Raw genomic sequence first — 17015 nt, 5'->3', positions numbered from 1 at the left:
TGTGTGTGTGTGTGTGTGTGTGTGTGTGCGCGTGTCAGTGCGTGTGTACATTTGTGTGTGTGTCTGTTTGTGCTGTGTTTATATATATATATATATGTGTGTGAGCCTGATAAAGTGTTTGTATTCCGAATGTTCTTTCTTGATCAGCATGAACTGTGCTTCCTCAGTACTAGGTGTGTTCAGCTCTAGATTCTTAACATTGTATTGAAGAGGGGGAACTACGCGGCCCATCCAGTTACTGAAGTGATCTTGCCTATTTAAACATATTCCTATCTCTGTGTCCATGTTCATGCTGTGTGTACCATCTTCCGCTTATATGTCTATTGCTTAAGCGTACTTGTACCTCACACGCTCGAGCCGAAGTATTGGTTGTCTGATTGCAAAACTATTTGCCCGTGTATACACACGTGGCACCCTATGTACTTGCGTCTAGAGTCCAGGTGCCTGCTTGAGCAGTTCATACCAAATATATAAGAGTGTTCCGAAGTGCTAAGCAAGTGCCTGTGGACGTCTGCGTTGATGCATACGCTGGAATGCCCTTGCTGTAGTACTACTAACACAGTGTACCCGCAGTTTCCTTTAAGCTGCGCTATTGAATACTCCTCAGTGCTCTGTGGAGGAATTCCTGACCCCACTCCAATGATAATCCTAATTCCTTCTCAGAGAGTTGGTGACACGAAAGTATATAAACACTCAGTCAGAGTCAGTTACACGCGCACAGACAGTTAGACTTACCGCTCCTATCGATAAATTGGTATCACTCCCAATTCTCAATCCTCGATTTGTTATATATTTACACAGTGGAGTGTGGGGCTGTGTGCGCTGGGTCTTGCAGCGGTTGGCTTCTTCTCTTCGCTTTGTGGAACAGTTCTTGTTCCTTATTTTGCGCAAGTACTCACTGCTGGTAAATAGTACACAGAGGTCTGGGCGCTCTGGGGCCTATAAATTTCCATTCCCGATTTTGTATTGAATCTTTTTCCGTATAAAACTGTACTGGTGTATTAAAAAAATGTATATATAGTCGCCGTCGCAACGTTTCTGTTGCTATGGGCCTCTCGGGACCTGGACTTTCCGCCCACAAAATTGGAACCCGTTCTTTGAAAACGGGTTTAGGACTTTGTTAGGATATTTAGCTCGTAACAAGTACCTTCTACGTTCGCATCTACTAGAGCGAGGCCATATTTTGTACTAAGTATCCTGAAATTTTAGGACTTAGTCCAACGGACGATTATTGGTCCCAAAGTATTCTTCATAAATGTTCCTGAAATTTTGCTGATTCGGTCTGAGTTGGCTGTATAGACACACGAGAGTTTCACTGTGCAAGACCCGCGCTTTTCCATTGGAAGTCGGAACTGATTTGAACGATGTTAAAAAAATTGAATTTCTTCGTTTTGTTGTCAAGACGATTTCCGTGCTATTCTTGTCCACCAATCATATCAGCTATACACCACAATTTATTTTTATATGAAACTTTTGTGTCGTAAAATAAATCCTCCGGTTGAAAAATACGAGACCCAGTCCAGAGCCTGAAGCACTCGGACGTATCTGTGGGCGAGGAAAGTAGAACTGTGTAACTTTCGTTCCACCGTCGTGTTGTATTTAGGACTTCCAATGATCCCCATTGGCAACAATAGTTATTATTATTATTCATTATACTGAACGTCTTGTGTAGGTTTCGGCTTTGTGGGGGAAAGCCTCTATTATTCCTGAATCGGAACGTCATCCACCAATATCTTCGTGTAAATACAATCACGAATTATCGTGGTTTTGGTATTAGATACCTCATATATCATTGTTATATCCACAAGGCATATTGAGCTTTATCAAAACTTTTTTAGCAACGTTGGCTGCCAACGGTGAGGAGTACCATTGTACTACATATGTAAGCTCCATACACACAGTTCACAAGAGCTATTGGGCTTGCATCTGTCACCTCAACTTATATCATCCTCATAGGTAGCATCAACACAGCTACTGTTCCCAACTCGCAAATTGTATGAGTATATAGACACAAAAAGTAACCATGGTCAAGCTTGGGAACGTTGCTGGGCTATTGATGTGCTCGCTAGCGTCGAGCGTTTCGGCACAGATACAGTTTACTACGGCATCAGTCACAGTTACATCGACGGACACGCAGCCGATCACAACTTCTACCACTACACAATTCACGGGTTTCCCGGCGACAGGCACAACAACTATCACAGTGTACGTTACGCGCATATTCAATCTTAAATTGTTGTTTGAAGGGTTTGCTGTATTGCTTTGCATGTAGTGAATGCGGGAGCATCTCACATAGAGTTCTCGCTGAATACTCTACATACACGAAGCTGAACGTTCGTTAATATGTATATAACTTTGCGCCTTGGCGAGCATACTCCATGTGTACATATAAGTAACATGGAGTATTGAGTTGTATATACACATATGTAATTATTATCATATATATTTATATATATATATATATATATATGTGTGTGTGTGCGTGTGTGTAGGTAGGTATGTATGTATATATGAAGATACCTACATGCATATACGTTTGTATATATATATATATATATTAGGTATGTGTGTATACATGTATATGTATATATATGTAGGTGTGTGTGTGTGTGTGTGTATGTATGTAAGCTTATGTATATGGAAATCATCCGATCGCGATAATACCGCACAATCTGAGATACAAGGTTTTAGTTTTCGTGAATGAATATAACACTGGGCAGTTGATAAGTGTAACTTGCGACTTCGGTTATAGAGTTATAGTAGGCTATTGACCGGCCCACACCTAGGTATATACTGGACTCACAAAGATATATGGCTGAAGGTACTTAGTATCCGTATATCCATACTTGTGATGGGGTGTTAGATATCGAATGTATCTGCACTGTCGTCTTTATTGCCATTTTGTGTCCCGATATACACAAATAAACCCATCTTTTACCTATTTCTGTATTTATCCAAACGTGTAGAAAGGGGCATCTTTTACCTAACTCTGTATTTGTCCAAACGTGTGTAAACCTATTTCTGTATTTGTCCAAATGTGTGTACACGTATTTCTACATTTGTCCAAACGTATAGACAGGTGCATCTTACACCTGTTTCTGCATTTGTCCTGTAATCACACAAGCCGTACTCGCACACAATCCGACCCATAGGTACTGTCTGTCATTTATTCTAGATGGTTGATGTATATCCATACGCATGCAAACTGTGCGTGCTATGTATTGAACCGTATGAGTACTACTCACGGTGCAACCTTAACAGGCCTAACTACACGCCCACATTCGTGCACGCATATGACAATATAACATTTGTTGCATTTTAGCGTTCCCTCCGGCATGCTAGTATATTGATAAGATGATGTTATAATATGCGATAGAAGTCTAGGTTGTATGCGATAGAAGTCTAGTTTAATGCGATATACGTCTAGGTTGTATGCAAAGGTCTAGGCTATTTGTGATATAAGTCTAGGCTATATGCGATTTAAGTCTGCGCTATATGCGATTTAAGTCTAGGCTATATACCATAGAAGTCTAGGCTATATACCATATAAGTCTAGGCTATATGCGAAGTCTAGGCTATATACCATAGAAGTCTAGGCTATATACCATAGAAGTCTAGGCTATATGCGATTTAAGTCTAGGCTATATGCGATGTCTAGGTTGTATGCGATATAAGTCTAGACTATATGCAATATAGGTCTAGGCTATATGCGATATAAGTCTAGGTTATATGTGATGTAATTCTAGATTATATGCGATATATGTCTGGGTTATATTCGATGTAAGTCTAGATTATATGCGATACAAGTCTATGTTATATGCGGTATAAATCTAGGTTATATGCGCTCGGTTCCCCATCATCTTAAACCACCGTCCCAACACTAACAAGAAAAGATAAGTATTTCAAACCGTACAATATAACATATACACACTTAGTCAGGTGACTGTGCACGCCGACTCACCCTAGCTAAACCTGATAAGTAGCAACCAAGCAAAGCACCTGCTAGTAGCAACCCATACTCATTCTCGTGTCCTATTTGACACGTACTGGACACGTCCCCAGGCGAAGTGTCGAGGGGGGGAGTTAATGGATTGAACCGCTTTTTCTTGTTTAATATCTGTACTCTAAAGGAGCCTTAGTGTAGATACCAGCCGCGAAGCGGCATCTTGCGGTTGCTGCATCTGTTGTCTGCATGGTTGGGAGTTGTAGTCAGAGATGTTGTTATGGTGTGGATGCAGTTGACAGTACTACCCACGGTAGGCTTTTGCTTATGCCGCGCTGGTTACTCTACTCACCTTCAGGTGAACACACGACAACTTCAATACGCCAAGAGTCGTAGGCCCGTTTTCCTTTCTTCCTGTGACTATCTCTTACCAATCACCCCCCTCAATTCTTGTTAACTTCTTGTTATTCAACCCCTCCACCCCACACACACACACACATCCACACACATACATATGCATATAAATGTATATATACATATCACACACACAAGCACACACTTCTTGTTTCTTCTCGTCCACAGATCTGGAACGTCTGTAACAGTCGTCGGCGGAGTAACATCAACAATCGTACAGGTGTGTGTCCGTGTTTATATGCAGCTTGTAAATGCAATCATTGGCTTCTACGTATACGTTTACGATACTCGTTGCACAAATAGAGAAACGATGCGTCTTCTGTAGCAAACCTCGATATGCGGTCGGTTGAAAAACGTAAATGAATGGCAGATACATATCCACACTGGGAATGTCGCGGGGGATATATAAACGTATTTCGCAGCGGATCCTGTGTTCGTAAACGTAAACGTGTCAGCTATGTTCGTAGGCGACAATTTGATATGAAGTCATCGAATTGTGTGCACGTCACACTGAGAAGAAGAGCTGTTGACAATACGGGCAGGATGTATCAGTACTCACAGCCGCAATGGCCCACCTCTCACAACACCACTAAAGTTCTGGGTCTAAAATAGACACATGGATAGTACCACACAGTACGTGTAACTAGGTACAAGTAACATCACATAGACACAGCCATTATATATTACATATACACAAAATTATACATATTACATGGACATACACAATATATATCCATACACAATTTATATTACATATACACATATACCATATATATTACATGGACATGCACAATACATATCACATAGACACATGAATAGTATATCTCAGTAGGTGCAAGCAAGTATGGGTCCCCGGGCTCCCAATCCGAATGCGTCAAGCTACTAAAGCGCGCTCTATTAACACCGTCTCATCAACTCTTGCGATGGGCTCAAAATAGAATATAAATGTATATATATATATATTCGTTCGTTCGTTCGTTTGCCTAGCGTCCAACCTCACGATTGCTTCACATTTTGAGACGGTAAGATGTCTCGAGCCCGCTTTACTTCTTGTTACGCGACACTTAAACCCTTACCCGCTAAAACCCTATACTCTAAATATGACATATATACCCCACAATTCTTGCTCCACCTGCCGCCACCCCTTTGTGTCCACACCTGCCATTCAATACCATCGTATTTAAACCGCCTACCGAACTCCTTTCCCCGCGCTCCCCCACTCCCTGTTCTATTTATAGAACACATTCCTGGGCCCTACCACCACCACCTCGACGTCGACCGAGTCTATCCTGGAGACAGTCGTAGTGACCGTCACCTCAGCCGCTCCCAGTCCAAACCCTTCAGTGATCCCCGTCCCCACGTGCGGATTTGCGAGCAACTGTGCGGTGGGAAAAACCATATGCGTATCCAACATCGCGCTGTGTGACCAGGGCGGATGTGAACCTGGTTTTTATGTCGATGGAGAGGATGAAGACAGTCCGGGTGTCTGTCGATGTAAGTAGATGGCAATGGGTTCTGGGTGCGTTCGCATGTATACACGTGTACCTGCTCACGCGTGTGTGGTAGATATATTTGGGTGTCGATGGTACAGACCCCAAAGTTAGTCTACGAGCTGTTAGGCCCATGCACGCGGCCGATGCCGATACACTAGCTCCGGAACTTTGCCTCGCTTGTCTTATGGCTCAAAACCTCACCATTTCCTCTTTAATTGGCTTATAGCGTGGTCTTATGGTTCATAATCTCACCTTTTCCTCTTTAATTGGCTTATAGCGTGGTCTTATGGTTCATAGTCTCACCCTTCCTCTTTAATTGGCTTATAGCGTGTGTCTTACGGTTAATATTCTCACCCCTTTTCTCCTTCAATTGGCTACTGTAGCGTGTGCGCAGTTTGATCTTCCTGGTGATAGCGGTACCACGTGTTTCGAATGTGACAGTGAGATGTGCATCGACTGTGGCGACGGCTTCTCCACTGACCCCGAAACGGGCATGTGCTTCTGTAAGTATACGTTCACTCGTCTGTATGTCGGATATCTATATAACTCATTCACAAACTAGCTGACTATCTAAATAACTGGTTGATATTCAAGGTGCTGTCTCGGTTACCCGCAATGCATATGCAATACGAAAGTAGTGTTTGTATTCGCTATACAGAGATAACTCCGAGCGTCTCTGCTGAGGTATAAAGCAGATTGGCGGGAGGGTTTGAGACGTCTTCGTTTAGTACTATATATATATATGTAGAAGCGCATCTCAATTCCACATTTGTTACTCAATCGATACCGAACTCTTTCGTCCTCACAGCCTGCAGTGAGTTTGGGTTACACTGCTCCAGTTGTACTGGAAGTCAGTGTATTGAATGTGAAACCGGGTCGTTCCTCGATCTGCGCGGACTGTGCAAAGGTACTGTTACTATCGTAGCGTACAGATACTGACTGGGTTGTAGGGTTAGAAGCCCTTAAACTAGCACTATCCTTAAGATTCATGCTTCAGATATATACTTTATTTTGTAACCCCTCTCATAATGTGCACGTTTCCAGAGTAGTTCCCTTGTACACGTTGATTCGCTCCAGAAAATGTGTGTGTTTTGGATGTGAGGTGTGGCAATCCATATGCTGTCTCTGTGTTCGGTTGTACCGAACCTTTCTATCGGCTGAATGAAACGTATCTCACTTCGTATGTAGCTAAAGAAGTAGCCGTGTGATGTGTCCTTCCTGCTATTCAATGTGCGTGTGCTCTCTGATCCCAATCAAGCCAACCTCGAGTTTGCTTCAGGTCTATGAAGCCGTCACACCACACTTTCCAATACTAACGTGCGTGATTCCTAATCCACCCAAGCCGTTAATCATACCCGTACCAAACGTTGTGAACACTAATACACCAACATCAATATCCGTTACACGTATCAAACTTTGTCAACACTTATACACCCCAACAATATCCTTTGCACGTACTGAACTTTGCAAACACTTGTCCGTCTGCAGAGTGCTCGCCCACACCTGCGTGTCAACAGAACAGCACGCTGTGCACAGACGGATCCTTCAGTTCGTGTCTGCAGGGCGAGTGTGACCCAGGCTTCTTCAACAGTATCCTTCTGCCTAACTCGACGTGTCTAGGTAGGTAGTATATGTACATGCATGTGTCTATGTATCTGTATCTGTATAACGCCATACAAGCTTTGTTTTGGTGTACACCCGTGTGTGGATGCTTCCATGTGTCTACAGTCGCTGGGGTAAAGCACTTCGTTGTACGATAGCGATGTCTTTCATTCTTACATAGTCATGCTGTCTCGATTTCTTATCTCCCATCACTCCATAGAACCCTAAACCCTAAACCCCTTCGCACATACAGCTTGTCGCCCGGCAACTGGATGCCGAGCCGGCTTTGAGCGGTGTTTGGGAGATGGCAATTCGAGTGTGTGTGTGACAGACCAGTGTCTGCCCTATTGGTAAGCATACGCTGTCTATGGCATGGGCTGTGAGAGGTGTATCTTTGTGCCACCCTTCTATCCTTAACTCTATCTCGTTGTTCTCTCTCTCTGTGTGTGTGTGTGTGTATTTTGTACACAGTCTGTGTATCTCTATCTCATTTAAACTATCAAGTGCAGCTATGTCGAACATCGTGTGTGTGTGTGTGTGTGTGCTTATGTATTTGTGTATATCTTGACACGGTGCATATAATGAGACGGGTATGTGTCCGTACAAGTGCGTGCGTGCGTGCGTGCGTGTCCGCTCTCAGATATGTCTCTTACATACATGTACGCAACACATACGCATCCGTTTGCAAACGGAGACACACCTCCTCCAACCTGCTCCTGAGGCAACCATTTCGGAAGCCACTTAGTTCTCTCACTCACTTCTATTTCTGTTTCTCATATTTTTTCTTCTCTGCCAGGTACAATTTGCTGAATTTCACCAACCCAGCACCCCCAGCCATCGATTCTGGGTCCGATCTGGCCGCAAATTCCACGTGCAGTCCATTAATTGTAACTTTTGAGACGGATTTGGGTGAGAGTTTCCTACTGGATGTCCAGGCCCAGATAGATTGGCTCGATTCTCTAGCTCAAGTCTTAGTGCCAGATCCCGATGCGTAAGTGATTGGAGGTCAACCGTGTGTGTACACGTGCCGGTCTATTGATAGTTCAACATGTGTGTGTACATGCACTTTCGGTAGTTTAAGGTGTTTGTGTATGTATGTATATTGCATCTGTATGTACTATTGATAGTAGGGTGTGTATGTATATCTTAAACCAGATTGCCTGTATCAGAGGACTCTGAACAAACACAATGCAATTACATAAACAACACACTTTAAATGTCATTTAAAGGTGCTACTGGCAGATCATGCTTACCCCACTGCCATCTTAACGCCCTCGTACACAACACACGGGATCCGTTCATCCGTTGCAACACAGCTTATTCCCATACCTGACATCTTACCCCGTTCGTTCATGCGCCGTAGTACTAACATGCCTCACCTGCTATCCTTCTGCTAATCCTGCTATATACAGTGGTGTGCGTACCCAGTTTCAGTACAGAATCTTCTACCGACGAATCTACCCGAACGAATACCGTAACAATCTCATTGACATCGGCCTGGAGCTCCCTACGTCTGACATTCAGGCAGTGCAGACTCTGTTTCTGCAGGTAGTAGAGATAGTGTGCATGTGTCTACCTCACGTCCACGTAGTGTAAATACGTAATAACATTTACGAACAATCAAGAGCCTGACTGTGTGTTTGGGACTAGTGGGGCTGAGTGAACTGCGTTGTGTTTATGTTTATGCATCCACCACTCAAAATGTATTTGGCTAGTTTTAGCCGCTGATGTGAATATCTCTTTTTCTACCTAACTATATATCACGCCACACATAATTTCTCGTGAGCAATTCCATATCCATCTGCTTGATACGTACGTATACCTCACACCGCCTACCATCCACTATCTACCATACTCACTCAATACCACAATACTACCCAACACCACCCCCTACTCACACAGAACGACGTCGCTCTCCGTCGCGTGGGTATCACATGTCTTGTGATCGGTGGTACGTATTTGGCTGTAGATGATCTGGATGATGAGCGTCCCTATGGCGCGTACCAGCGGCCGCTGTGTCTGGACTGTGTGGAAATACCGAACTGTGCCGTGCGTGTGTCTTGTGAGGGCAACAACCAGGTGTCCCAATGCGCTGCCTGTGAGGTGGGGTACTATCAGATCCCTGGAAAGGTACGAGTATGAATATGTATATGTATATGGTGGGAGGCGTATTTTGAGGAGGTGGAGTTGTAGGGATTTGGCAGAAAAATCCCCGCGAAACTTTAACAGTGAAACATATATATATATATATTGGACGACCGTTGCGGCGCTCTTTGAGAGCATTTTCTCGTACACCCATACCCAAATATACCCTTCCATTCACACCCATACACCCCACGCAGTACCGTGTCTCGGACCAGTGTGTGCCCTGTCCCGAGGCGTTCAAGTGCAACGAAGGCTTCTCGCGCTGCCCGCAGTTTGAAAGCGAACTACTCGAAGAGAGCCGCTGTGTGGACGGAGAGTGCCGCGACAGCTACTCCGGCGAGCCATCGCCTAACACCACGCTGCTCTCACAGTTCTATGTCAACACGTCGCCTATCCAGGAAGTGACGGTCACATGTGAACGTACGTAAGCCTTGCTGTTTGTTGTAGTGTGTTGTGTACGTTGTCCATGCTATATATATATTTATATATGTTAGTTTCTGATGTTAAATACATCCTGTTCAGCATCGTTGCTATAGGGGCGGCATGTGCGCTCTCTGTTTAATCGAGCGGCAGTGTGGGTTGGCCTTTTTGGGTTTCAGTCTCTCACTCCTTTCTAAATACCCCCTCACACATGCCTTGCTATCTACCCCCTCACCCAGCCTGCCCCACCTCGTACGGGTGCAAGAACAGAGAGTCCTCGCGTTGTACGCTGACCAACACGCCAGTGTTGGGTCAAGAGTTCAAACCTACGTTCACTGGTACCTGTTTGTCGGGCGCGTGTGAGAAGCCCTTCTACAACTATGTGGGCGACTGCCTGTCCAACAATGCGGGAAGTAAGTATACAGATTGTCGATTCTGTCTAGTATAGTATGATGCATGTGATCTGTGCATGTTATACATAATGCTACATTGCCTGTCCAACAATGCAGGAAGTAAGTATACAGATCGTCGATTCAGTCTAATATAGTATGCTGTATATGATCTGTGCCTGATCTGCGGGAAGTAGGTATCAATAATTACCCGGGTTTTGAATGTGTATACCGAATATTCTTTGTCTCCCGTCAATATCTGACTTTTAATCTGCACTTATTTACGCCAGCTACGGGCCGCAGTTGTTATCCCGAGGACACTTCGGCGTGTTTCTTGGCCAGTCTCTCGGTCCAAATCCCATACGACTGGGGCAATGTCACGGCAGAAGTCATCCAGGAGTTCGATGACCTATTCGCCTTAACATTCGGACTGCAGACAGGAAATCTGGACCGGTAGGTAGACTCCTCAATGCCCCATTGCCTGCACCCAGCCTGTGATGGTTTAGGGTTAGGGTTTTAGAGCACACTTGTCTATCCTCTGGATGTTTGAAAGCTTCCTTCGAACCGTTTAATCTGCTCGAGAATTGAAATCACTGACCACTGGCAGAGTACTGGCAACGTTCTCTCTATCAATGTATCTCCCCCTGCAATTCACAAGCATACAAAAAATACCTACTGTGGGTACACCCCCCCACCACACACACATACATACATACATACATATGAGAGACCAACCGCAGCCTTTAACTTTCCTACCGCTGCACACATACACACGACTAACGATAACCTTATACCAGTAGAACGAATTGGCGAACAATAGCATTATGCCAGCAATACACCAGTAACACGAATTGACTGACAATAACCTCGTACCAGCAATACACTAGTAGCACCAATTGACTAACAATAGCCTTGTGCCAGCAATACACCAGTAACACGAATTGACTAACAATAGCCTTGTATCAGCAATACACCAGGAGCACAAATATGTCGTTTTTCTTATCCACTACCCTGCCTCTCTTACATGTGCCTCACAGATAGCCCTTCTCCGCATACGCACCCACCTATAACAACCAGCCTAGTGCTCATATGACCCTTTTCCTCTCATGTGCTTACCCCGCCCAGGCACTTCCCTACACGCAGCCTATAGCTTAACCACCCCACACACATACACACATCTTCTCTGTACACTCATCACAGGTATCCCTTCTCCACCTACGTGCTGGGTATTCGCCAGAACAAGACGTCCGGCAACATTCTCGTGGACATGTTTGTGCCTGCGACGTCCGTCAATACCATTCTTCAGCGGGCCGTGGCAGAACCGGCCGACGAGGACCTAGCTCTTACAGGCGCCCAGATTATATCTACCTATTCCGACTGTGTGACGGCAGGTTACGATACAGTGCCACACCCCATCCAGCTGAGTAAGTGCGTGTTATGCCTGTCCACAGTAGGCTTTGAGGTATTTGTACCGAGTGAATACCCGTTATGAAAGACGTGTATTAGTGTATATGCTCTGTACCGTAGCCTGGTACGTAACCGCAAGCCTTTTACGCTACAAACACACCTCGTGTTGGTTTTGTTTATTTATTTTTGATGTGTCCCGTTATGTCCTCGTTTATAACGGTTTGTCTCCGATTGCCCAGTGCCATATACTCATCTATTTCATTCCTCTTTCTTAGTATCATCACTCTATCACCCTGTCCTGATTTATTTTGGGTTTTAGGGTTCTAATGATTTATTTCGATCCCTCCTTAATTGTCCGCAGACTGCGTGAAGATCGATAACTGCTTGTCCGGGAACACCACCTGTGATTGGGGCCCATATGCTGCTCGTTGTACCGAGTGTCAGCAGGGTTACTTCAACAATGCGAGCATAGGCTACTATCCAGACCAGTGTGTCGGTATGTTATACATAGATACTTGCATTGAATATGCGTTTTTGTATGTATTTATACATATATATATATATATATATGTTGCAAAATGTATATTTTTTTGGCACAGCTGTACATGCATGCGTGCTAGATATATATATAAGTCGTAATCGGACAATACTTCAGTGCATACAATGTTTGATAACAGTTCGGTGTATATAATAGTGATCTCGTTTAGTTGAGTGTCTGCTTACCATCATGATACAGTACCGAAATCGCCTAGGTTTTTCCTTGTCCTATTATCCGCACAACATCCCTAGGACCCTAAAACCCTAGCTGTCGATGGATACATGAACACATCAGGTCACGCGCCTGTCCCTGTGAACAGCCTCACTGATCCCAACTCATCCCGATACCTTAACTACTCTTTTTTGTTTGTTTGTTTGTTTTCTCCCTGTCCAATGGAAACAGCTTGTCCCACGGCCCGCAACTGTACCGACGCGGCGACAGACGGGTCGACCAACACTGTGTGCACCTGCCCCAGTGATTCACAGTGCTTGTCTGGGCAATGTGAGTATGGTTACTGGAACAACCCGCCACTGCCACTACTGGACTGTGGGTTCAATGATTCGTACTCCTGCTGGCCTGAGGTAAGTGGGACCGAACCATGGAGTGGGTGGGTGTAGAGGTACGAGAGTGGTGTGGGTGTGCACAGATAGGTGAGTCTTACACAGCCACTCCCGATCAGCAATGCACTGAGACGCGCAGACCCAATTTCTGGACAATCGGGTCCTGAATCTTGTGTGGGTGGGTGTGGACATGTATGTAGTTCATACACAGCCCTGCCCCGATTTCAGGCCAATTCGGTCCTAAATACCTAGTGTTATTCCAATTTGCGTCGATTTCTACCCTTCTCGTTTCTGTTATTCATCGAAGCAATCCCAAATATATTTATATCTCTCCTATATTATATAGACCACACTACGCAAGGCATCCAGGGGTCACCTGGCAGTCAGTCAGCCGGTGCTGTCGAATGTAGCGCTGTCCTTTTTGGATCCCGCCAGTTCGGATCTGTATTCGGCCGAGTTGTACGGTCTCAGACGAACCGATCCTTTCCACACCTGTCCAGAATACGGTAAGTGGGGACTCTTGTTCCCGATGTAGTAAACACCTTGTGTGGTGCTTTAGGTACAAGTTTCGATAGGTGTACTGTTTCGTGGGGATGTGGGTGAGCTCTGGTGTTCTTTCTAGCGTCCATCCCTCACATCACTTCCGTACCGAGCCGTTGCTCTACTACCATACGCCTCTAGGTGTTATACGTCTCTAGCTATGTACCCCTCTAGGTGTTTTAAGTGACTTCCCATGCGCTTGATGCCTACCAATCCATCCAGGCGTGAATGAACCCGCCAGCAAGAGAGACCGCATGAGTGGCTATAATGTGGGATACTGGAATTTCAACGCCACCGGCCAATTCTGGGCCGACTACAACAACCGAGCCATTTTCGAGCTACAAAAAGACGATAAATGGACCAAAACTTGTGGACCCCGCCCCGAACCCAAGAATTCGTCCTATTGTAGACGTAAGTGTCACTCGCCGTTTCGGGATTTGGGTTTAATGCATTTTGGCGTGGGGTCTATGGAACTATGAAAAATTTGTAGGTGTGTGTGTATGGGCGAGTTCTGGAGGTTCCTGTAGTACTCTATGCCACCTGTGTGAATACGCTGACATATATATATATATATTGTGTGAATGGTGTATGGTGTGAGCACATGTGCAGGAAGTTCTATGCGCACACTATAACTGACCTATTTTTGACATCGAACCAGGTGTTAAAGAAGCCATCTGGTTGTATATATATATGCATGTTGTGTTGGCTAGTTGTGTACTTTCACTGATTTCAAAGTTGAACAGTGGCGGATACGCTGACAAGTCTTGCACTGCCATAACTTCGCTTGAATGGGCGAGATTACTACTTAGCTCTTCCACTACCATACACACGTATACATATATTTATATATGTGTGTGTGTTGATACATCCTACTTCTTCAAAATTGCAGGGTGGACTGAATGCGAGGATGGCGAGTACGAGAGTGTCCGACCAACGGCGATCAACGATCGCCGTTGCGAAACCTGCACCGAATGCGACTACTCACTTCAGTACCGTGCCCAAAACTGCACTCAATTCCTCGATACTATCTGGTATGTTCTTATTTCAGCTTTTGTTTGTATTCGGCGAAGAGATTATGCCAGACTCGGCAGAGAGGCACAGTATCAATATACAGACGCACGAGCTAGCAGAATGCCCCACCTGAGTAGCGTGCATGCGTATGGCTTTCCCTTGGGGTAGCCACCTGCCGTATCCGCAATCTCAATTGGAGTGTACAACTTCTCAACCGTCACTCACAGCAGCTATGCTCAACTCGCCCACAGTACTAGCTGCAACCACCATCGGTGTATCCACATCCACTATTTTTTCCCGCATGTTCCCCACAGTATCAACTGCATACAGGCGTGTGATTGTCCCGTGGGTACGTGGTTGTCCTGTCCCTGTACGGGTGCGGCACAGGGTGTGTGCTCGGACTGTACCATCTTCGACACCAACTGCGCAACGCCCTACTGTGTGAACGGTGCGGAAACCGAATGTCTGTTCTGCAATGACGACTACTATCTCAACCAGACCCAAAAGTATGTGAAGTGGTCCAAAACAAATGCGTACAGGCCCAAATGTAGGGGGAAATCCCAAAATGCTGTGCTCGAACGCGAACATTTTGGGCGTACTTAAGTGGTAGACGTAATAAGAAGAGGGATAGACACTCTACTAGAGCTATACGCACGCTTCGGCATATGAACGTGACCCGCACTATTCTTTGCTACTTTAGAACACTTCCAGAAATATATGTGCTATTATTAGAATGCTTATTCTCTCTAGATAGAAATCTCTCAGATGTATATGTATACTTATTCATATTTTCTTATTCTCATACTTATACTTGTACATATACATATATATATTCTTGGACAGACTTCTGTAGCTCACCCCATACACTCTACCTACATCACAGCCTGTGTGTCGCCTGCTCTGTGTCGGCGTGCGGCACGCAGGAGTATCTTCAGGAGTGCACGGATTATGAAGATTCTGCCTGTCTGGACTGTCCAAGACCGGAACATTGCGCGAATACAAGCACATGGGAATGTACAGGCCCTCGCGATACCTATTGTGAAGTGGGAGGCTGTGTGGACGGCTACAGCAATAACGATGAGGAGCGTACATGTGTTGGTAAGTGTGCTATGTGATATAAATAGCTATACATAGAAACAGTGTACGTGCATGCCTATGCATTTCGGTACACATACGTGCTGATACGCATATATAATATATACGCTGTCCCCTCAGTCGATGGTACCACGTGTGCTGAGTTGTCCCACTGCATTGGTGCCCAATTGGTCAGTCACATAAACTTTAAACCCATACGCGTATGCATATGCATAGTTCCATATATATGTATATATCCAGGCATTTCGGTACATACACACACTGATACTCTTACACACACTGTCCCCTCAGTCGACGGCACGGCGTACAATGAGCTGTTCTATTTTAAGGGTGTCCAATTGGTAGACGATCCTGACGCAAAGGCAACGAAAGATACGGACGACGGCCTGTTTGACGACAACAACAACGAGCCCGATGTCTACGTGGACGGTATGTGAGGAACTGTTCAACCCGGAAAACGTATTGCATATGTGTGATGTGTGTGGGATATATCGTATAGTTTGCAGTTAAAATATTACTCGTATCACTTGTCGTACGTAAAGCATGGAGCGTGTATGTATCTTTCATGACTTTGTGTATGCGGTTCTGCTCAGTACGCCTGCGGCGCGCATACGTGAGTGAGTTCGAGTTACTTGCTGTTGACAGAGTATCACCTCATCTTCTGCCTGCTGCTTATCTCTCTTGAAGGTAGTAGGGAGTCTATGTTCGATTTACTGTGCATTTTTATCTCTCCCGACATGAGACTTGTAGGTAGTAGGGGTCAATGGTATGTTTCACCAAAGGTTTTCTGTCAGGTGCTCTCGTGATACTTAAGTCATGGTATTATATATAATGTATTTAACATTTTGAATCCCCATTTACAAATGCTTGAGGTTCAGTTTTCGAACTCCCTTTCAGGTCTCAGTTTCTTAAATTTCATCTCATGCATTCAAAAAAAAATGGTATACATGCCTAATTCTCTGCTGTATCCTCCGTATTCTGGCACTTGCTACGACTTCGAAACAACCTTAAACAGTTGACGGACAAAAGATAAAAATAAAACGAAGGGAAGCCGACCAAAGCCTTGAGACCAAAGGGAAAGGGCAACGGGAAACGGATGAACAATCGGATAAACAGACCGCGAAAAAAACGGTGAAAGAGGATTGATGAGTGAACACTGATCCAGCTGAAACTAGTCATCGAATTAGATATGATTGGACTATGAATTGGTTGTATTGGTTGTAAACTGATCACTGAACTAGTCATACCAAGTAGAGAAACATTGAACAGGACCATATACCCAAATGTGCCAGGGGCACCCACACATACAAACATACAAACATACAAACCACATGAGCTTGTTACGCTACCCCTGGCCAGAATTCTAGCACACGCGGCGAGTGGTAGTGATGTGCTGTTAAAGTGGATATATATACACGCGGCGAGTGGTAGTGATGTGCTGTTAAAGTGGATATATAT

At 44.8% G+C, this 17015-nt stretch overlaps 1 protein-coding gene across 1 annotated transcript; it reads left to right on the top strand.

Moving 5' to 3' along the window:
- Nucleotides 1-1852: 1852 nt before the first annotated feature.
- On the top strand, nucleotides 1853-16703 carry SARC_01386 (hypothetical protein; the record flags this gene model as incomplete). The annotated part of the gene is made up of 23 exons (XM_014304904.1): nucleotides 1853-2205; nucleotides 4526-4577; nucleotides 5596-5851; nucleotides 6234-6353; nucleotides 6659-6757; nucleotides 7339-7470; nucleotides 7706-7802; nucleotides 8249-8443; nucleotides 8865-9000; nucleotides 9355-9582; nucleotides 9795-10017; nucleotides 10257-10430; nucleotides 10697-10859; nucleotides 11607-11830; nucleotides 12175-12309; nucleotides 12754-12932; nucleotides 13258-13417; nucleotides 13674-13862; nucleotides 14341-14482; nucleotides 14777-14968; nucleotides 15346-15560; nucleotides 15849-15986; nucleotides 16573-16703. Exons 1-23 carry the CDS (start codon nucleotides 2024-2026, stop codon nucleotides 16701-16703), a joined length of 3762 nt encoding a protein of 1253 aa, XP_014160379.1. The 5' UTR covers nucleotides 1853-2023.
- Between the last annotated feature and the right edge of the window lie 312 nt (nucleotides 16704-17015).

This window comes from Sphaeroforma arctica (genome assembly GCF_001186125.1).
Source record: "Sphaeroforma arctica JP610 unplaced genomic scaffold supercont1.54, whole genome shotgun sequence".
In the NCBI taxonomy this organism is placed as follows: domain Eukaryota; class Ichthyosporea; order Ichthyophonida; genus Sphaeroforma; species Sphaeroforma arctica.
This window is presented reverse-complemented; position numbering and strand designations above follow the sequence as displayed.